This window comes from Heterocephalus glaber, unplaced genomic scaffold (genome assembly GCF_053883595.1).
Source record: "Heterocephalus glaber isolate CG9 unplaced genomic scaffold, H.glaber_assembly_v1.0 deba00001461, whole genome shotgun sequence".
NCBI lineage: Eukaryota > Metazoa > Chordata > Mammalia > Rodentia > Bathyergidae > Heterocephalus > Heterocephalus glaber.
In genome coordinates this window covers 7,799,854-7,823,103 of record NW_028258308.1, presented here as the reverse complement: position 1 = coordinate 7,823,103, position 23,250 = coordinate 7,799,854, and the positions used below count along the sequence as shown (strand labels likewise).

The 23,250-nt window shown below is 34.5% G+C and overlaps 1 protein-coding gene across 1 annotated transcript; it reads left to right on the top strand.

Annotated features, from left to right (window-relative positions):
* Nucleotides 1-58: 58 nt before the first annotated feature.
* Nucleotides 59-22,381, top strand: Scrg1 (stimulator of chondrogenesis 1). The gene is made up of 4 exons (XM_004852938.4): nt 59-193; nt 18,784-18,819; nt 19,281-19,533; nt 22,157-22,381. Exons 2-4 carry the CDS (start codon nt 18,813-18,815, stop codon nt 22,209-22,211), a joined length of 315 nt encoding a protein of 104 aa, XP_004852995.1. The 5' UTR covers nt 59-193; nt 18,784-18,812; the 3' UTR covers nt 22,212-22,381.
* The last annotated feature ends 869 nt before the right edge of the window (nt 22,382-23,250 follow it).

Genomic DNA, 23,250 nt, shown 5'->3' with positions numbered 1-23,250 from the left:
CCCTCCTCCTTCTAGTCCTGGCTGGAGCAGCGAGTCTGTCAATCCAGGCAAGAGACAAGGCAGACAAAGGTTCATTTGTAAAGGACCTCCTTCCAGCACCTCCTCTAGTCTCTGTTTGCCCAAATTCATCCAGTCAGTTGGAGCATTTAAGAAGATTCTTCTGCCAACAAGACCAAAAGGAAAGAAGAAAAGGGTATGTAATTTTTTTTCTGTAAAAAAATTTCACGTCATGTTTTGTGCTCCAAAGTGCTGCTATAGATTAGGGCACAGATATATGTATGTGTTGAATTAAAAGGGAAAAATGAAGAGATACTCTAAGGAAAAGGTACATGCACTTGGCAAAAGATGACGTTTCTTGGGATAAAGGAAAAGAATCAGAAGAGGATAGAAAATGTATATTCCTTGACTAGGAAAGTTGTTTAATCATAAGTTTAAGAAGAAGTAGATTCCTCACTGTTATTTGTTTAATATACAAATCCAGTCTGAATCTAGTCCCACACAAGATTTAGCCTACCCCTCAGAATTACATGTGGATGATGATATGTATCAGATTGTTTCAAATGCAAGGCTATATCTCTCAATTACCTAATCTAAACGAAGTTAATTGCAATGTCTCAGAAAGCAAACATTTTTGCTTTTAAAATCCTGATTCCTAAAAAGAAACTGGTAAAATATATGATACAAAGAATGAATTCATTGAATTCATCCTTGGTGTTACTAACATGGAACACAACACAGTGTCTGTACTGCTAAGATAAAGAGAATACTTTTTCCCTGTGGGGCTTAGAAATAGTCCTCTTTAAAATTCCTTTACTCAGTTACACAGGCTGTAAAAAATCCTCCCCAATTTTGATCCTTTCTCCTCTGATGATGATTTACTGAAGCTAAGAAGACAATTAAGATGATTTAAGGCTAAATATTGATGTCATCTTCTAGCATGCTCTGAGAGGCATGAAGCCAGATCACCTTCACGGAGAATGTAGACTTAATTTTTCCTTAGATGTAGGTATCTGGAGTATTTAGACACCATGTCTGCTCTAAGGATCTTTGAAAGGCTTATCCACTTTCTAATACCACTTCTCTTTCTCTACTGAGAAATTTCACTACAGGACTTGGTCATTTTAGCCCAAATCTCTTCTAAGATGGTTAATGAGAAAAACAGAATTTTGAAACTGTGATTTTCATCATCCCCAAAAATGGGAATAATGTGAATGGTAACTATCACAGCCTGGGCAGCAATTTTAATCTTTCCCAACTATCATTTTGATGTTTCAAATGTCAAGTGTGGGGTTGGAGTTTTCATGTGTATTTGTAGCTTTGCTTTTCTATTGCTGTTATTCAGAGAAATCTGAAAGTGGACTGCACTTTCTAATTAATCAACTGTTTCATTCCACTCTGCTGAATACCATTTCCCAGAACTGACATCAGCTGCCTGCTTGAGCACTGCAGCATAGATGTCTGAATATTTAAAGTACATAGTTCTGTTAGTTTTGGCCATTTGATGAGATAATTTTCCTTTTTAAATTTCCATTTAATTCCAATCACTCAAAAGCTTGCTGGTGCAAACTACCCTCACAGAATCTAAATATGGAATTCCATACTACCTGATGGTGGTAATGATTCACTGCTTAATTGGTAATGTCTTGCTCATAATTCTGATCTGATCTCTTGCATTAATTTTTTAAAAAAATTATGCCAATACCGGGATATGAATGGTATCATATATTAGGAATGTTAATTACAAAAATTGAATTAAGAAACTAATGCATAATCGATTCAGGCTCTCTTGCATATTGAGTCAAATCTTCAATTTTTAACTTTATTTTCTTTTGTAATTTGGCTGTAGTCCAGGAAGAATTTTAAGTGTACATACCTCAGTTGAAAGAGGGGAAAAAAAAATAGAGCAATTTGCTTCAAATTGGCCAGTCCTTTCACTCTGGTTGGCACTTGAAAATATATGGCTTTTATGGATTGCCAAGGATTAAGGTTGGTGTCTTTTAGTGAAAAAAATAAAAATAAAACAAAAAAATAATAAAACCCAATGCATCCCAGGAACATACTGGCTCAGACATTTTTCCATTTGCTAAATAAGTGTCAAAGCTATTTATCTACATGTAAGGAAGAAGAAAAGGTTTCAGTTAAAACATGTCATTTATAAAATGTTTAGAAAAAAAACCTACCATAAGTGCTTGCCAGGTGTGGAACTTTCCATCACTCAATGTGACTAAGACTGTGGCAGAAACTCTACTTTGTCCTCTGGCATGGACCTGAGATAGACGGTACAGCAACATATTTGCTTTTCCAGCAATTTATTTGTTCATTATTTCAGTTAATGTTTCTGAATACTTACTGTGGGCCCAGCATTGAAGCAGGTGCTGAGAGATTAAAATTAAAAAGTTACAACACTTGCCTTCATGATGTGACTCTCATAGCTCCTTTCCTCTGCTTGCATAGCACTTATGTATAATCTGTGCTATAAGAATTATGCATTTGACTAAATAATGCCTTTTCATTGTCATTATGGCAGGTAAGTCACCTAACCATATGGAGGATATGGCTACACATGGACAAGGCAGTATCATGCCTTCATGATGCTGGCATCTCTACCAATCCTCTGAGTATTCACCTCCCCGTGCCACAGTCCTTTGTCTTGTCTCCTCTTGATCAACACTCACTGCCATGACAGGCCCAAAGCTATAGATCCTGTCAGGAAATATCTTGCTTATTCTCAAAGTTGTATTTCTAGCCCTGGTCTTCAGGTTACTCATATTTAACTGCTGAGTTACTCAACATCTTCACCTGGGTCTCTAATAGGCATCTCAAACTTAACTGTTCCCAAAACTACTCTTAAATTTCCCCCAAATTGGCTACTTCCAATTCTTTCTCAGTTCACTAAATAGCAATACCATTCAGGGCAAAAACCTAAGAGTCATACTTCATAGTTTCCCTCTTGTCTCATATTTTTCATCAATCTCACAAAAAACTCCTTATTTTCTACTTCTAGGATCTTGCCCACCACAACATAAATCTTTTTCTTAAAAACATAATTTATATCATGATTATCTTGTCTAAATCTTCCAGTGGTTTCTCAATACACTCAATAAAACTTAACATTCCCTATAGGACCTTCCATGGTTGTTTGAGATCTTCTTCCTGACTATATAATCAAGTCTCAAAATGACAAATTCACAAAGTTATTTGGCTCTTGGTGAATTTCCACTTTTCTCCATGTCCACTTGTAGCCACATACTCCATATGATTAGGAGACTTATGTATCACACTGACAATGAAAAGGCATTATTTAGTCAAATTCACAGTACAGATTCTTGTAGTATAGATATATATAAGTGCTACAGAAACAGAGCAAAGAAGCTATGAGAATGATATTGACTGGATAAGGAGAGGCTTCTTAGAAGATAGGAGTTTGAGATATATCTTTGGTGGGTACTTTGGTCAAGAATTAATATATAAGGAAAAAAGAGGCAAAGGAGAACAACAATTTAAAGACACATGTATAGGATAAAAAGGATGACTGGTCTACCTATGTACTGTAACAGTAGTGAATGAAAGGTGTACAGAAGTAGAAGAGAGGTCTCAAGAGTAGCCCTAAGAAAGTTTACTCAGTCTCTTACATACCACAAAGCCTTACAGGCTTTTGTCAGGATAAAAGTGGTTTTGGAGAATCATTCATTCAATGCAACAAATGTGAGTCAATCATTATACTAGCTAATGGGTGGGCAGTGATTACCAAAATAAATTGCTCTCACGCAGCTTTCAGTCTAATGAGTAAATTCACAAGTGCATCCTTTAAATTATGATAAATAACATTAAAGAAAAGAGGAGGGTACGATGGAAGAGTCAGGTTGAACTTCTCAGATGAGAAGGCTCTGACGAATAACATTAGAACTGAGACCTCAAAACAAAACAACAAAAAAAACCTGAGACCTGAAAGTCAAGGAGAAGCCAATCAAGTCAAAAGCATTCCTGGTAGAGAGGTCAATATAATGAGAGAGGAAAGATTTCTTTTTAATTGTAAGGAAATACTCTATAGATCTTTATTGTAATTTTTTCTTTAAGATTGGTGAAATTAGCTATTTTCTAATAAAATAGATAAATTATCAAAATTAATTCAAGAGTAGGAAAGTATGTACTATTTGGGGTATAGTTATAGTAAAAAGTATTCATTATTTATTTGAAGTTGAAATATAAATGAATATCTTACCTTTCATCTGATATTCTTACACTCTAATGCTAATGTTGTTGTCTGAGGAGATATCGCATATGTTTAGAGACACAGGACCAGTCAGGGAGTGGTGGTATATGGGTTTTGAATTCATCTGCTTTTATGTAGCAGAGTGTAATGGACATGATCTGAGGAATAAAACTCAGTTAATATCAAATTTGACATGGCTTTCTGAGCTTTCCATTCACGCATCCTTTCCATTTATTCTAATTACTTTACAACCCTATATTACCCTCCTCGATCTCCATCATTGGTTGATAATGTCTTCCCCTAATTTATCTTCCACACAGTCCATAAATGTTTGGGTTTCCTTGCACTCTGTCCCTGGCCACCTCATTTTCTCTTTATAACACCTTCATCTATGCATACCAAAATAAAACAAACATCACAAATACATCAAAATATTAACAATGGTCTTCTCTATACTGGAACTCTATTTGAGTTTTATCCTATCTATGGTTTTCTATATTTTTCATGTCTCTACAATGAGTATGTATTAGATTTTTTTTTAAGGAAATGCATTTTTGATTTTTTAAAAATGCAATCAACCATACGGGTCTAAGAACAAAGAAAGCTTACACAGTTAACAGTCATGAAATGAGCTCAGGAACCAATTCCATCTATATGTAGGTAAGAAGGGTAGTAAAAGGCCAAATTGGCTAAATACACAACCTTATCCCAAAGCCACACAAATAAGACAATATTAAGCTAGAAATAAGAATATGATTACATAGTTTTTAAAAACTAGGAAGATCAAAGCTGTAAAATATATGAAAATGTCAAAGATTTAATATAATGGAAAAATTATTCCAAGACATTAGGCAAAAAGCTTTAAAATGAGCTTATTGTTTTCTTCCCTAACCACCCTTCTACCTTTTGATGGGAACCTAGTAAGAGATTAAAGGCAAGTAGTACTTGCTGAATATTGTGATAAGTGTACACATACATACAAATATATGTATTTTAAGTCAAGAATAACCAGAGTAAATGCTATTTTGATTTTTTTAAAAAGGAAAATAACAGGAATTGGGAAACACATTGAAAAGTTAGACTATTAACTACAAACTAATTATTAAAATAATAGTGCCTTCAGGGGGCCGGGGATTTAGCTCAGTGGCACCACGCCTGCCTTGCAAGCCCAAGGTACTAAGTTTGATCCCTGGTACCAAAAATAAAGAAAGAAACAAAACCCCTAAAATAATAGTGCCTCCTGACAAGTAAATTTGACAGCTTACCAACCTCAAGTAACAAATAGTCTCCTGCAGGGCCGGGGATTTAGCTCAGTGGTTCTGCTGCTTGCCTCACAAGCACAAGGACCTGAGTTTGATCCCTGGTACCAAAAAAAAAAAAGTTTCTTCCAACTATATACTAAATTTAGCAATCTGCCTTCCCTGACTTTAAGAACTTAGAAATTAGGATATATTATTATGCATTCATTAACATGCTAGCCACTACTCTAGGGCTTGAGATACACAAAGATACAAAATCCTTGCCTTTCTGGAGCTTATAGTCAAGTTGGGAAAATGTAATAAGAATATTTTATAATAATTTAGTTAGCTACATTGCATATCAAAGCCATTGTAATTGCTTTAGGTTTTACTCCAAGAAACAGGAGTTACTGGAAGAGGCTACATTTATTTATTGGTTATTCTTCTTCTTTTTTTTTTTTCTCTTTTTGGTACCGGGGATCAAACTTGAGTCCTTCTGCTTGCAAGGCAGGTGGCAGAATCACTGAGCTAAATCCCCGGCCCTTGGTTATTCTTTTCTTGATTTCATTTAGTATGAACATTCCCTCGCACAAAGGCAACACAAAAAGATGTTAAAGTTGAACCATAAACTAGCTTGCTCATATTTTCCTCTCTTTGGCATAACTACTTGAGTTTCATACTAGTTCTATTCCCTGACTTCCTTACATTCTCAATTTTACTGTACTTCCTGTGAATATCTTTGCCAACTTGGTTTTGGCATAGGAAGAAGGAGGCTGAATCACCTGAAGAAGTGTATAAAGATTTGAGCCAAAAGGTAAGAGAATGATTCTAGGTTATATTTTAGCATTTTATCTAGAAGAAAATAAACAAGGTTTATATCAGAAGTATGAAGGGTGGCCTGAATGACAAACAATGATGGGTTCCACTTGTACTTGGGACTCAGTAGCCACTAGCTTTATCCAAAGATGGGATCCAAAGAAGCCATAGTTCAATTTAGGAAAGGGAATAGAAGAAAAAAGAAACATAATTTTCAGAAATTAACTTAAGCATTGAAATTACCAGGATAGGACACAGATAACTTTTAGGATTTGTAAGATTGGGGTATTTTTTGTGTTCCTCTAAAAATAGCTGCACATAGTAGAAATGACTAGAAAGCTTTGTTTCTGCCCAGTATGTAGTAACAGAAACCAAATTTACTTGTTCCCTTGAAACAACAAAAAGACAAGATATATGAAACATTTGTCCAGATAATGGACTTCAACAATTGAAGTCTATAGATCCCTGAGAGATGAGAAAGAAAAGAGGAAAGCCCTAAAATTTACCCAATCTACTGCCTTAAGAGAATTTCCATGCTGCAATACAGGGAAAGGGAATCCAGCCAGAGTCCAGCAGACTCCTTGACTTGAAGAAATACAGCTGAGAGGCAGGGAGACCAAGTAGCTAAAGTTTACAGAACACAGAACCAGAGAAAAGATAGATGCACACAGACAGAGGGAGAACTCTGAAGGTTTGTAAAGGGCTCCACTCAAATATTCAGTGGAAAAATTATCAGCATATGCAAATGAGGAAATATTCAAGGTCAGAGGGATAAAAGGATTAGAAAACAGAATGCCTAGCTACTCACACAAGGCTAGGAATAGCCAGAGCCAAACTGAAAAAACAAACAAATAAAACTACTATTTCACAGGGCATGGGGAGAATACTCAGAAAGGTTTGGTCTTAGTAGTAACGAATAATTAGCCCTAGATTGGACACTGTTCTGGAACTACCTATCATAGAAACAAGACATGAAAGAGTGAAACTGTTTGGAAGTAATTTAGCTGTGTCCCAGTAGGAAGCATAAAAATATATAAGATCCAATAAGAAAATTTTCAATATGTGACATCCAATCAAAGATTACCAGGCACTCAAACAAGCAGGAAAGCATAACTTGTAGTTAGGAGAATAATCAATTGAAACCAACTCAGATCTGATACAAATACTGGAATGAACAGACAAGATATTCAAACTAATACATCTTCAAGATAGTGAAATAAAAAATAATTGCCAACATATCAGGCCCTAACAAGGCAAAAATAAAGGTGAGGGACAGATATTTTTGAACGCACAAAAACTGAAAGAACTAGTCACCAGAAAATATACACTAAAAATATTAGAGAATGGCTTTTAGGCCTAGAGAATAATGACACCAGATGGAACTGTGGATCTACACAGAAGACTGAAAAGTACTTGAGATGGAATCTATTACATGGATAGATGTATAAGTTTTTTTCTTTTATTTTAATTCCTAAAATTGAGTACTCTGGTTAAAAGTAGTAACAATATATTATGAGGCTTATAACACATATATACAATACATAACAAAAATAGCATAAAGTTTAAGAGGTGAGAAATAGAAGAACACTGATGTAAAGCTTTCATACTCTATGTAAAGTGGCATAATGTCACTTGGGAGAGATACTGATAAGGTAAAAGTGTATACCCCAAATCCTAAAGCAACCACTAAAATAACAAAATGAAGAATTTTAGTCTAGAGGGAGGGGGAGGTAGAGGAGAGGAAGGGGAAGTAAAGAGAATTAAGATGTGTTATGTACTTGTACCAATTCTCCATGATGAATGTAATCATTATGTACTGTAAACATACTAATACAAATTTTAAAAAGAATTACAGTATAAAAGGTAACAAAAGAGGTAATCTGAAAGCGCAAAAAGATGTCAGTTAATTCAAAAGAGCACAGAAAGATGAGAAAGAGAACAAAGAGCAGGTGGGCAAACAGAAAACAAATTGAAAGAGGATAGATTTTAAACTTAACATTGCAAATAATCATGTGAAGACTAAATGATCTAAACACTATCTTTTTCAGATGGGAAATGGGCCAAGAGATGAGGAAGGGGGGAGGAGGGGAGGGAAAGTGGATGCAAAAAAGGTTTAAGATGTATTAGGTACACATACCAAAGCTCCACCGGGAATGTAATCATAATGCAATGTAAACATGTACTAATACAAATTTTTTAAAAATTTAAAAGCCAAGACTAAAACATATACCACTTAAAAGAAACATACTTGAGGGTGATGTGCACAAGATGGAAAAATAGGAAGACCTAGACTCCCCCCCACCATGGATACATCAACTCCACAGCAATACATAGATCAATTTACCTTTTTGAAAAAATCCAGAAATCAGTTAAGAGGCTCCTGCACCCTGGGTGAGTGTAAAACCATGTACATTAAAACAACTAGAAAAAGTGGAGCCAGCTCTCAACCATAATCTCTCCTCTTGGCAGAATGTTATGCAATCAAGAGGGAACCCTTCAGCTCCCAACATTTCCATGAGGAATGAGGGAGTTGGACGATATATCCAGTGTCTCAATTTCTCCAGGTGCTCCTCTAAGGTCTGGCTTCTATCTAGCTTCATGCAGAGTACAGACAGAACCAGGATACATTAGCTCCTAGTGGACTGGACAGAACAAAGAAACTCTTTGAACTACCATAAATTCATTTATCAACTTCCCCAACCTTAGCAGAGAATAAGCATGAAGAAAACTCAGAAAACATCTTTCTGGGAAAGGAAAGAGTTAAACCACATGGCTAACATTCCAACTTTTCCTAGTGCTATCTCCCAGACTGGTTCTGTTTTATTTGTTTTTGAGTACCAACAAAGCCTGGCATATACTACACTAAAGATACAGAGAAAAAAGTGCTATTTTTAAGAGTGTAGGTACTTACCACTGCTGCAACACAGAATAAGCCAGTGAAGAAATACAACACCCAGTTTCTCCCTGGAGAGGGAGAGCTGGACCATGTACTCAACATTCTGCCTTCTCTAGGAGCTACCCAAGGGACTGGCTTCTCCTCTGCCTGTCTTGGAGCAGTGATGGTAATACTCTAAGCACGTGAACACAACTAAGAACAAAGACAGTGGTTTGGACCAGGACAAAGGATTGAGAGGCCCAAAGGTGAAAGTCTTCTCTTACACAAAGCCAATCCATAAAGACTGGGAAAAGCAGTAGTTCTCCCCACCCATCATATGCATATACCAAATACACAAACATACAAAGCAAAGACAAAGAAGAAACAGAAACACAAACCAAACAAAGGAACAAAATGAAACTCCAGAAACTGGCTGGTCATAGTAGGACATGCCTGTCATCTCAGCATTTGGGAGGTGAGGCAGAAGGATTGCAGCAAGTACAAGGCCAGCCTGGGCTACATAGTAAATTTGAGGCCAGCCTGAACTACATAGCAGTATCCTGTCTAAGAAACAAACAAACTACCAACCCAAGGCGTTCAGAAATGGAGTATAATCAAACAGAGATATATGAATTAACTGATAGAAAATTAAAAATAACAGTAATAAAAACTCTCACTGAATTCATAACAATGCATGAACAAAGTGAGAATTTTACCAAAGAGACAGAAAATTTAAACAAGAACCAAACAAAAATATTGGAGCTCACAAATAGAATGAACCACAAATTCAGTAGAAGGGATCAAAAGCAGACTACAGGAGTAGAAAAAATAATCAGTGAGCTCAAAAGACATGTTTTTTTTAAAGTATCCTTTCAGAGAAAGAAAAAATAAATAAAAACTAGTGAAGATGTTCAAAGTGATGAAAGGAAAGCAAAACAAAAGTGCTAGGAAGCAAAATTACTATGTCTACTAAAACTGTCATTCAAAATGAAGAAGTAACAATGACTTTCTTAGATAAGCAAAAGCTGAGAGAGTTCATCACCACTAGACCTGCCTTGCAAAAAATGCTAATGGAAGTTTATATGAAAGGCTACTAAAAGTCAATGGTAGCGTAAGAAAGTATGCTAAAGGTAAACATATAAACAAATACAGAATAATGTATTGCTGTAATTGTGATGGGTAAGTTCCTTTTAATTCTAGCACAACAGGGTAAAAGACAAAAGTTTTAAAAATAACTATAACAGGCTGGGTATGGTGGCACACACCTGCAATCCCAGTACTCAGGAGGCTGAGGTGGGAGTATCATCTCAAGTTCAAGGCGAGCCTGGGCTACACAGTGAGTTCAAGGCCAGCCTGAACTACATAGCATGACCCTGACTCAAAAAAAAAAAAACAACCCACAAAACTATAAATTAAACATCTAGTAATGGACACACAATACAAATAGATGTAAATTGTGACATCAGTAGCGTAAAGTGCAGTAGGGGGAGAATTTAAAGTGTAGTTTCAGTATGTGATTGAAGTTGAATTATCATCTTAAAAATAGACTGTTATAACAATTATAAAATATTATATATAAATCTCATAGTAACCATCAATATAATATTTTGTATAGAAGATAAACAAAATAAAGAGAAATGAATCAAAACACACAAATTAAAAAAACACAGAATAAGATGACAGAGGGAAAAATGACAAAAGAACAAAATAAACAGAAAACAATGAATAATGTGTCAATAGTAAATCCTTCTCTATTAATAATTACTTTAAATATAGATTAAACTCTTCAATAAAAAGATAGAGTGGCTGAATAGAAGGGAGGAACTCCAAGACCTAACTATTTGACGTCCACGGAGACTCGCTTGACATTTAAGAGAATGCATAGGCTGCAAGTAAAGGGACAGTAAAAGATACTGCAAGCCAAAGGTAAACAGAAGAGAGCAGAGTGGGCTCTACTTAATATCTAGCAGAATAATTTGTAAGTAGAACACTGTTTTTGTAAGAGACAAAAGACAGTATATAATGATTAACATTCAGTCTACTAAGAAGATAAAACAATTATGGATATATACGCACTGAATACTAAAGCATTTAAATATATAAACCAAATATTGACAGAATTGAAGGGAGAAATAGCAATAGAATAAAAGACTTTAAAATCATACTTTCAGTAGTGGATAGAATAACCAGACCAAGAACAACGACAACAACAAATCAACAAACCAAACAGAACAAGTGAACCTAACAGACATACACAGTATTTAACCCAATAGCAGAACATATAGTAGAAGCAAACATAGAACATTTTCCAGGATAGATCACACGTTAAGTCACAAAAAATCTTAAATTTAAAAACAGTGAAACTGGAACAATGATTTTTTCTAATCACAGTGAAATAAAGTCAATAATGAAATAAAACTGGCTGTAGACACTGCTGCCTGAGACAAGTCTGAGGCAGGCTGAGGGAGATAGTTTTCTTGGTCCCAGGAGTCTGAGCCAACTTGGGTAACATAGCACTCAAGCATAGAGCTCAAACACAAAAAGAAAAGAAAACCTAGAAAAGTCACAAATATGTAAAAATAAAATATATTGGCACAATTCTGAACTACCAATAGATCCAAGAAGAAATGCAAAAAAGTCAGAAAATATTCTGATAAAAACAAAAACACAATATAACAAAGTTTACTGGATGAGGCAAGATCAAGGAGAAGTTCACAGCAAATTGAAATCGAAAACTTTCCAACAAGGAAAAGACCAGGAAAGATGGCCTCACTAGCCAATTCTACCAGACATTTAAAGAGCCCGTGTCAATCCTCAAACTTCCAAAAAACTGAAGGAGAAGGAACATTTCCAAACTCATTTCATGGGGCAAGAATCACCCTGATACCAAAGCCCTACAAAAGCACTAAGGACTATTATCCTTAATAAACATACAGTGGCTGTAAAAATTCTCAATAAAATATTAGCAAACTGAATTCACCAGCACATTAACAGAATCATGAAGAACCAGGACTAAACGGATTTATTCCTGGAATAAAAGAGTGGTTCAACATATGTAAATCAATTAATGTAGCACACCAAATCAATACAATTAAGGGTGAGTCACATGATTATCTCAGTAGAAGGAGAAAAAGAAGGTGGCTGCCTAGGGGGCAACAGCAACCACTTTGCCTTTTTTTTTGGTATCTGGGATCGAACTCGGGTCCTTGCACTTGCACAGCAGGAAGCAAAACCACTGAGCTAAATCCCCAGCCCTTTGCTCCCTCTTCTAGCACTTCTCTTATTTTTTGACTTGCCTTCCCATTATTTTTCCCCTCTCTTCCTCATTTTCTAACCTTCTTGCCTTCCCTCTCTTCCTCTTTACCTATCATGTAGCACATACATTTGCTGTATAATGCATTAGAGGATAAGAATTAACCAGTGCTATAACTTAAACAGTAGCTACCATTCCAAGGCATGTTAGTGTAATTCTTAATACAATTGGGTTTAGAGGATCCAAACAAAACTTGCTCCAAATATATTCGCAGGTTCCAACAATCGCACTGCCTCCTGCAATCTCTAAATGCACTTCCACCCAACTGCATGCCTCCCCCTGCCTCTCTGAAACCCGCTCAACCCTAGTCCTTTACACCAGCTATAAAAATAATTCCAACATAGTCCAACTTCCTTTCCTTTTCACTATAGACATTTTTTTTTACTTCCCTCTTTTCTCACTGACATAGCCCTTTCCTTTTCTCCTTTCCCCACCTTCCACATCCCAGAAAAACTGCAAATAGCAATATAATATTCTAGTCTGTCAGGGACACTGAAAAAAGGGTGCAATTATCAAAACAAGTTTTAATGTTTATGATTGACATATGGTTAGATCAGTTGCTGCTGTTATAACCAGTAAAATTACCTCCTTACAACACAGTATTAGGGTTTAACCCAACTAAATTGAATAGGTTGAGGGGTAAATCATACCTCTTGACAAATAAAGCCAAGGACACATTATTGGAAAGAAACCTATCTAAAGAGATCTTCATATGAAAAAGAATTCTCTTCACTCTATTTGACTTCAACACTCAGCACACACACACACACACACACACACACACACACAGGCACATGAAAAAATAAGGCAACAAAATGCCTCCAAAGACTCCTAACTTTCTCAGAGCACTGATGGAAAACAAATCAAACACCAAAGAACTGAGCTGACAAAATGATTGCAGAGGAAGAAAATAAACTTGGCAAGCTCAAAGATAACATAATCCAAAAGATAGTGGAACAAACAAACTGACCAATGTGGTTATGGAAGAAAAAAACAAAAAATTAGAAAAGCTGACCAAAACTATTCAAAACATGAGTGGCAAATTTACCAAAGAAATAAGCTCCAAGAAAAGGTGCCAAACAGAAATCCCAGAGAAAGAGTTCTAGTGAATACCTGAACAGAAGTGGCCAAAATGAGGAAAGAGTATCAGACCAGAAGGCAAAAAGTATATGTGAGACATATACTCATATACTCAGAGACATCTTAAAAATGAGAAGAGAGCAAGGAAAATTCATCCAACAGCTATTATATGACACTAAGAAGGCTAACCTAAAGCCAACTAGAGTTAGAGAAAAATGGAGGACAGTACAAATGGCATAAAATTTTTTATAAAAATAATAGCAGAAAACTTTCCAAATATGGAAAAAGAATTCTACATACAGGTAAGTGAGGCTTACAGAGTAACAAATAACTATGATGAAAAAGAAAAAAGAAGGCCGGGGATTTAGCACAGTGGTTCTGCCACCTGCCTCTCAAGCACAAGGACCCGAGTTCGATCCCTGGTACCAAAGAAAAGAAAAAAGGAAGCTTTCATGACACATCATAGTCAAAAATTCCAGAAGTTCAAAACAAGGACAGAATCTTAAAAGCTGTCAGAGAAAGCAAAACTGCAGTTATAAAAGTAAACCCATTAAGATTACAGTAGACTTTTCAACACAAACTTTAAAGGCTAGCAGACCTTGGAGTGAGGTGCCTCAGGCCCTAAAAGAAAACAACTTCTAACTCAGACTAATATATCCTATAAAACTATCTTTCAAACTGGGTGTAGTGGTGCACACCTGTAATCCCAGGACTCCAGAGTCAGAGGCAAGAGGATTGCAGCAAATTCAAGGCTAGCCTGGGCTACATAGTGAGTTCAGGGTCAGCCTGAGCTACAAAGCGAGACGCTGTCTCAAAAAATAAAAAAAAATCTTTCAAAACTGATGGAAAAATAAGGACATTTCATGACAAAGAACACCTTAGGAAATTCATAAACACCAAACCAGCTCTTTAAAAAATACTCAAGAGTACTATAGACAGAGGCAACAAAGCCAAAAAATGAAAAAGTCAGGCGGAATCAATTCATCAATCAAGGCAAGTAGTTAAACAAAAAGAAAATGAAGGAGCCAACAACAGAAAAAGAATGTAATGACAGAAAAGAAAATAATAAGAGTCAACAACAGAAGAATGAAATGACAGAAATAAGATAAAATAGAATCATTTGTGGGAAAATGGATGCACCTTGACACCATAATGTTAAATGAAATAAATCAGACACACAGCTTAAATATGCATGGTTTCTTTTATATGAGAAAAACCAAAGTATAAATAAATTAAAGAGCAAAATAAAAGATAATAGGAAACAGGGAAAGAGGTCTTTTCAATGGGAAGGAGGCCAACAAAAGGGGGTAATGAAAAAATAATTAAGATATATTGTGTATATGTACAGCTCCCCACAATGAATATAATTACTATGTACTACAGTCATTACTAATAAAAATAAAAATTTAAAAATAGAAAAATTATTTGACAAAATGAACATGCTTTCCTGATAAAAACTCTCAACAGTGTAGATCTAGGAAAAATTTACCTGAGCATAATAAATACCAACCTTACAGCTAATGTCATATTTCATGCTAAAAAAAAAAAAGAATGCTTTCCTACTATGATCACAAACTAAAGAAAATGCCTACTCTCTTCATTTCTATTTAACATAGTACTGTAAATTCTAGCCAGAGAAATTAAATGAGACAAAGAAATAAGTCATTCAAATTGGAAAGAAAGTAAAATTGTACATTTTTGCAGATCTTATATGTAAAAACCCTAAAGATCTAACTAAAAATACCTGTTAGGACTAATACATTAATTTTTTATGGTTTATGTCAAGAATGATGCCAAAACTCTCATGTAATCAGAGATGAGGCTTTTGGACGGTGATTGAATCACAGGAGCGCTATAGCTGAGTTGCTCTCAGAAGGCGGGGTCTAGCTAGAGGTAGGTCACTGAGACGTGACCTGGAAATGAGTATCTTTCGTCCCAGCTCCTCCCTTTTGTCTCTGCTTCCTGGTCACCATGATATGGGCTGCTATCCTCTGCCCAGACTCTTCCACTAGGCCCCGGGAGCCAGCTGACTACGGACTGAAACCTCTAAAAATCATGAGCCCAAAGAAACAATACCTCCTTTAAGTTGTGAGTGCTGAGTATTTTATCCCAGAGAGGAGAAAATTGACTAATATAGAATTAAGTACATTCGCAGGATACAAGTTGTATTTCTATACACTAATAAAAAAATCTGTAAAAGGAAATTAGGACAGCAATCCCATTTATAATAGCATCAAAATGATAAAATACTTAATATACTAAGGAAGTCAATGACCAACAAAATGAATACTAAAAACATTAATGAAAGAAATGAAAGAAACACAAATGCAAAGATATCTTGTGTTCATGGATTAGATCACTTACTATTTTTAAAATATACATACTACTAAAAGTGCTTCACAGATTCAATACAATCTATCAAAATCTCAATGACTTTTTTTTATAAAAATAGGAAAAATTCTAAAATTCATACAAAACCACAAAAGAAAATAACCAAAACAATATTGAAAAGAACAAAACTGGAGGCATCACTATTTCTGACTTCAAAAATATAACTAAGCCTTGGTAATTAAAAACTATATGGTACTTGCATGAAGACAGACAAATAGACTCATGGAATAGAATAGAAAGGCAGTTTAATATATATATATTATATATATATATATATTCAGCAAAATTGCCAAGATTATGGAATAAGGAAGGGACAGTCTCATCAATAAATCATGCTAAGAAAACTGGATGTCCAAATGCAAAAGAATGAAATTGAAACATTAATTTGTACAATAATTTGTGTTAATAATTATGATCTAGAAACTAATTTTGGCACAAAGATAGACAACTAGATCAGTGGGGGAAAATGGAGAATATAGCAGACCCACACCTCTACTGAAAACAGTTGTCTGACAAAAGCAAAGGTATTAAATGTACAAATAACAGTCTTTTTAATATGGTGCTAAAATTACTGGAAAACACATAGAAAAAAACCAAAATGATCTTCAAACCATATAATGCACTATATACAATAATTAATTAATATGGTCTTTTTCATATAGTTCTATACAGCTTGTTTATAGAACCTTGATGTCTTTGTTTGTACAGTATACTTTGTTTATATAGTACTGTAATGTTTGCTGGTTGTACCAAACAGTACAGTACAATGTTCTATGTTCTGTTATACATTACAGCAGTTCATGTAACAGTTATGCAAATAAAAGCAAAGTCATCAAATTGGAATTTCCTTTGACTATTACTTTGTTCTGAATATTGTAATATCCTATATACAATTCCTCATTTAGCGACCAATTCAATTAATGACCTAGTCAAAGGAACATAGCTCAGTATTAAATAAGGAATGCCTGTATTCCTCACTTAAGTATTCACTCAAGAGTAATGAATGTAATGATCCTTCAAAGACTTATACACAAGTGTCAACAAAAATTTTATGTATGATAGCCCCAAACTGAAAACAAATGTTCACTGACAGTTGGATGGAAAGACAATTTATAGTGTATACATAAGAACATGTCTCAACAATAAAAAGGAATCAGCTTTTGATACATACAATGTATATGAATTTCAAGATTAGTAAGATGAATGTAATAAGTCACATAGAGTACATATTTTATGATTGCACTTATGTGAAATTCTAAAATATGAAAATTAGCCTTTGGCTTCAGAAAGCAGATCAGTAATTGCCTATATAAGATGAGGGACAGGGAGGGTGATATTACAAAAAGAGTATGAGGAATTTTAGGGGTGATAAGTATGTTTACTATCAGAACTTTTCAAACTGTGTATCTGCAGTTTATCGTACGTCAATGTTAATAAAGCTAGTAAAATTTTTGCTTGTATAGTGGGGTTTAGCTGTATACCAAAATATTTTTTTAAAGTTTAATGGTTGTGGTGATTCCTGCCATACAGTAAATACTCAATACATAGTAGCTTTAACTACCCTCCTTGAAGATTAAACTGAAAAAACTCAAGAAATACAGCTTTTTCACATTGTATATCTTATTGGTATTAAGAAAGATCCTAATCTGAAGTAATCAAAAGGTGGAATTATATTTTAAAATATGAAATTTAAACTACTTTCTGCAAAAGCCTACCAAAAGTGTGCCTGTATGTGTGCTGGATTGCGATGCACTATAATACTGTAATGTCTTGCTCCATTAAAAAAACATATACAATGAAACAAATCTCATTTTTGTCTTCTCACTAATATTTGGAGGTAGAAATTAAATTGGTTATTTATAATTCTATGAATATTTAAGCAAGGCAAAAATGACTGGCTCAGAATGTGAAGTTGAAGAAAAGCTAAAATTCTCAGGATTTTAATAGAATATTTTTATTCTCTAAACTTAGAGAAAATAGTGAATGTATTTATAAAAAAATCCAGCGTCTTACTTAAAATGCTTTACCATTAATATATGTCTAATCACTAAAAATTCCATACTAAAATTTTTTTTCAACAGTGCTTTCTTTCAAAGTGCAATATACAATGACATGTATCATTTATCTTCACTTTGCTCTTTCCATGCTAGGAAAGATACATTGTCAACAAGATGAAATCTGAATGGCTTTGGATTCTTTGCTATTCTTCCTTTGCTAAAATATCCTTCATTTTCTTGATGTCTAATATAGAAGCCAGAGGAGGCTGATTACATAGAAGATGGATATTCTGTAGTTAGATGCAAAAGCTATACTTAAATATCTCCTAGAAGAGGAATTAGACTTGTTTAGTATGACCCCAAGTGTTCATACTAGGACTGATGGGTAAAAGCTACAGAAAAATAGTTTATAATAACCAAAATATCAGTGGAATGTTGACTTAATCAGGATTGACTACTCCATGTCAGCAAGTATCAGTGGTGGTGGGCCTATGGTACGTGTGTTGCAGCGGGCTGTTTGGATCATTGAAAGCTCTAAAAGGTTCACCATCACTAGTATGATTAGAAGGAGGAATTCAAGCTGCTGTTTTTTAACTGTAGCTAAGACGATACAGTCTATATAGATAAAAACTAAAACATTAATAAGTATTTTTTAACACAAATAAGCCCTAAAAGTAATTCTGGAAGATTTAAAAAACTTATCCAAAGTATATATATATCTATAGAGTATCATCTATTAATATTAATTTTTCATTTCTGTCGGGATGGGAGCTAGGTTCTTTGACAATGTTATTGTTAAGAATTAAGATATTCAAGGTAAAGAAGATTCATTGTTTCTTTTTTTGTCTGTTGTTTTGCAGTGTTGGAAATCAAACCCAGGTTCCCACACATGCCAGGTGATTGCTCTACCATACTCTGAGCCCCAAGATTCACTGTACTGATGATGTCATTTGTTCTATTAATTTACTTGAGTGTATACGTTTTAAAAGCAGTTGTTCTCTACTGAAGACGTGTGCGTGTGCACACACACAGATGCACATACACATATACAGAGACACACTCACAAAATGGCCCTGAGTACCTTATTACATGCAGATTCTCTCATCACTATCCTTTCCTCTCTCTGCATTTCTCATTTGATTTTTTTATGGACTCTCAAGTATTTGATTTTTAACAAATATTCTAAGTAATTTTTATTGTAGATAGTCAGAAAACAATACTTGGAGAAACACAGAGAGGAGCACAGAAAAGACCAACTTCCAAGAGTTTAGGGAAATGTTATAGAATTTTATGTGCACGTGAATTCCATCTTTTACAAAACAAGGATTGACACATTCTCCTTTTTCTTTTGTCTCAGGGCCAAAAACCAAAATGAAATTTATGATACTTGTCACTGCTGGGCTAACTTTGCTGCTAGGAGTCCATGCCATGCCTTCAAATCGCCTGTCTTGCTACAGAAAAATCCTAAAAGATCGGAACTGTCACAACCTTCCAGAGGGAGTGGCTGACCTGACACAGGTTGATGTCAATGTCCCGGATCACTTCTGGGAAGGGAAGGCATGTGAGATGATCTGTTACTGCAATTTCAGTGAATTGCTCTGTTGCCCAAGGTAAGAAAATGAAATCATAAAATGTGTTGCTAAGAAATATATGCAGAACAAGTCTTTTAAAGACATCCCCCTCAAAATTCGTTTGCTGAAACCATCTTTCTCAGTAAATCCTGTCCAAATCCCAGCTGTTTTCTAGAACCACCACTGTGTGAGGATTTGAATATTTTTGCTTAAGAAATGGAGCTTGGCAATTTAATAAAACTAAATGAAAATCAGAAAAAATTTAACACATCAATCTACTGAATTCCAAATTCTCATCTGATTTTCACCATTTATTATTAAAAGACCTATTGGAGCTGGGTATGCTGGCATATGCCTGTAATCCCAGCACTCCAGGAGGCTGAGACAGGAGGATTGCAAGTTCAAAATCAGACTGAGCACCTTAAGTGCAATTCCGTGTCAAAATTGAAAAATGTTCATAATGGCACAGTTTGTAATAGCTTAAACTTGGAAACAGCTCAATTACCCATCAACTGGAGACTGGATAAAGAAAATATGTTTAAAAAATAATAAAATGGAGTACTATTCAGCTGTAAAGAATGAGAAACTACAGACATTTATAGCTAAATGGATGCACACTGAGGTGATACTCTTAAGTGAAATAAATAGGACACACATGTAAATATTGAATAGTTTCTCTGGTGTAAGAAACTGAAAGTGTAAATAAGGATCAAAATGTATAATAGATGATGTAAAATAGGAAGAAAATGTCCAAAGGGGAAGGGGAAGTGGGAGGGGTAGGGAAAAGGAAAGAAGGGAAAGGAATAAATATGAGAAAAGGAAAAAATGGAAACAGTCTTTGTAAATAGGGAGGGGTGGAGGGGTTGAAGGGAGGGCAGAGGAATGGGGGAAAAATAAGAACCAAGAGAGATTATGTAAAGGTATGCCAATAATGAATATCAGCATATTGTATACCTAAAATGTACCAATAAAATTAATGAATTTAAAAAATGAATTAATGAATTTTAAAAAATAGAGCTGCTAAAAGAAAAAAAGGGGGGTGGGGTGGTCAGAATGCTCAAATGTGAAGCCCCTGAGTTCAATGTTCAGTACCAGAAAAAAAAAAATCTATTGGTAGCAGAAATGAATCTCAAGGTTGCCATCTTATACCAATTTAAAAATTAAGGTTTTATGTGACAGGTGGTAGAGTCCTAGAGAACTGTATCAAGTGATTAACTAGACAGAAATGTTGAATGATGGTCAAAGAAAAATTTCCTAGTTCCATGTATGAGTTAGCCAGAAATGAACTAAATAAAAATTTAAAACATTATATTTTTGAAAGTAGATATATCTTAAGTATAAAACAATGATAGATTAATCAGTAAGTACATCTAGCTTTTCATTCTAAAATCATCTTCCTCTAGTTATTGAGGAATCTTTCAAATATTATGATTTTGGATATTTCATACTGAAATGAACTTTTTCAAATTACTTTCAATATGTGCCATTTTATTTTCTACCTGTAAGGCAAGAAAGCCAGATATAACTACCTTACCAAGGGAAGGTGTAGAGAGACTTGAAAGGAACAGTACTATCCCACATAGTTAGATAACATCAACACTGAGTCTCGAACCCAGGTATTCAAACTTGAACCAGATTTCTTTCTACCAAGCCAGTTGGTTCTCAGAATGAGGTTCCCAGAATATCAGCTTCAACGTTACCTGAATTCCTTTAAAAATGTACATCTGTCCTTGGTCCCCCATCCATACTCCCCAGAAATTCTGGAGGTGGGATCCAGAAAATATGTTTTTTACAAACCCTCCAGGTGATTTCAATGCATAATAAAGTTTGAAAATCATTTTACTAAATTATACCAAGCAACTTGAGTTAATTAATCCCATGAAATGACTTACCTTTTCCTGTACTACATAAATGAAATGTCAACTAATATGAAAATATAGTGCTTCCTTTTTTCTTATTGTATTACTTGAAACCAATTTACTGAAATGAACTTGTATTTGATTTATGATTTGATTTTGTCATTATTTATGTTCATGGATTTGAACAGGAGTGTAGATATATAGAAGCAATTTCTCTTTGATTTTGAAATGCCATTTTTCCAGTAGCAAGAGATTTATTACTTTGCTAAGTATTTTCCTAATAAGCCATAATCATAACACTACCTTGCACATAGGTACAATTTATATAACAGTATTCTATGCATTTTTATACATTACCTTATGTGATCTTTATAACTAGAAGATAACTAGGATCAAGTAACTTTTTCACATTTTTCTGTCTCTATAAAACCTAGAAATTTAATGACTTTCTAAGAACAGTTTAATTTTATGTTTCTTCCCTGTGGATTTAAAAGTCCATGACCCATTCTGATAGCAGAAAAATGAAATTTTATATATAATTATAGTTTTGAAATTACCCTTCTTTCCTTTTTTTGAAGAGCCAAATGACAGTATATCAATGACAACTGGAGGGAAAGTAGAAGAATCAATTACCTTCTTGATCTTTGTCTTCCCACTCGTTTCTTTGTACTTTATTCCCCTAAAAAGAATAGTTATACATATCTGAAATCCTGGGAATGACTGTCCATTTTTAGCTGATATTCAAAAACTTACATATATCTTAGCTTTAAGCTGAATTTAACTGACGTTCTACTTTCTTTCAGAGACGTGTTCTTTGGACCAAAGATCTCTTTTGTGATCCCTTGCAACAATCATTGAGGATCTTCATGTATTCCAGAGAACCATCCCTAATTTCCCACACATTATGTCAGTGTTATTACATTTCTAGTTTCTATCCAGAGCAATAAAGCACAGATTCCATAGTCTTACTTGTCTTAAACAAGTAAACCTGTGTTAAACAAGTAGTAATAAAAGTTAATTCACTTTAATTTTTCTTTGTGGTATTATTAGCATTGGTTAAAAGTTCTGCCTAGAAAATTTTTATTTATGAGGTATTCATTACACACAGTAAAAGAATTCTGTCCCCTCAGATGGACAGCCACAATCCAGTCTCAAATATTGGAACATGTTTTTTTTGTTAGGGGACAGTTTTTGTCTATACATACTTAATGGGAAAAATCAGGTATAAATTAAATTTTTTGGAAGGAAAACTGGAAGCTTTTTAGTAAGAAAAGACAAACCAGTAATTAAATGTATATTATGTATTCCAAGTACTTTAAATAAATTTTCATTTTGCTGTTAGCTAAATCTTGGAAGCAGCCTATATGTTCATTAACAGATAAATGGATATAAAAAATGTAGTATTTATATACAATGGAGCACTACTCTGCCATAAAGAAAGATAAACTTGAGTCATTTGTAAGAAAATGGATGCACCTTAAGATCATAATGTTAAGGCCATAATGTTAAGTTAAAAACATCAGACACATAAGCTTAAATATCGCATTCTCTTATATGAGAAACCTGTTATAAAGACCAAAATAAAGGATAGCTAATAGGAAGCAAGAAGATGAATCTCAAATGGAAAAAGATCAAGAGATGGAGGGATGGGAGGAAAAGGGGATCCAAAAGGGATGAGAAAAGGAATTAAGATGTGTTATGCACGTACACCAACTCCACACAAGGAATGTACACCTTATGTTTTACAAACATGTACTAATTTTTTAAAAAAGCCTTTGAAGCAATTTCTTAGCTGCATTTTTCAGGTGCTAACTCAAGTTTAAGAGATTAGCTAAAAATCAAGGCAGAATGTGAAGAGTTCCTCTTTCCAAATTTATATATTACACACAGTTGTGTC

Excerpts from the sequence above, each read along its gene's own strand:
- Scrg1 (XM_004852938.4), top strand. Across the intron at positions 19,534-22,156 it reads GAATTGCTCTGTTGCCCAAG|AGACGTGTTCTTTGGACCAA; the intron begins GTAAGAAAATGA and ends ACTTTCTTTCAG.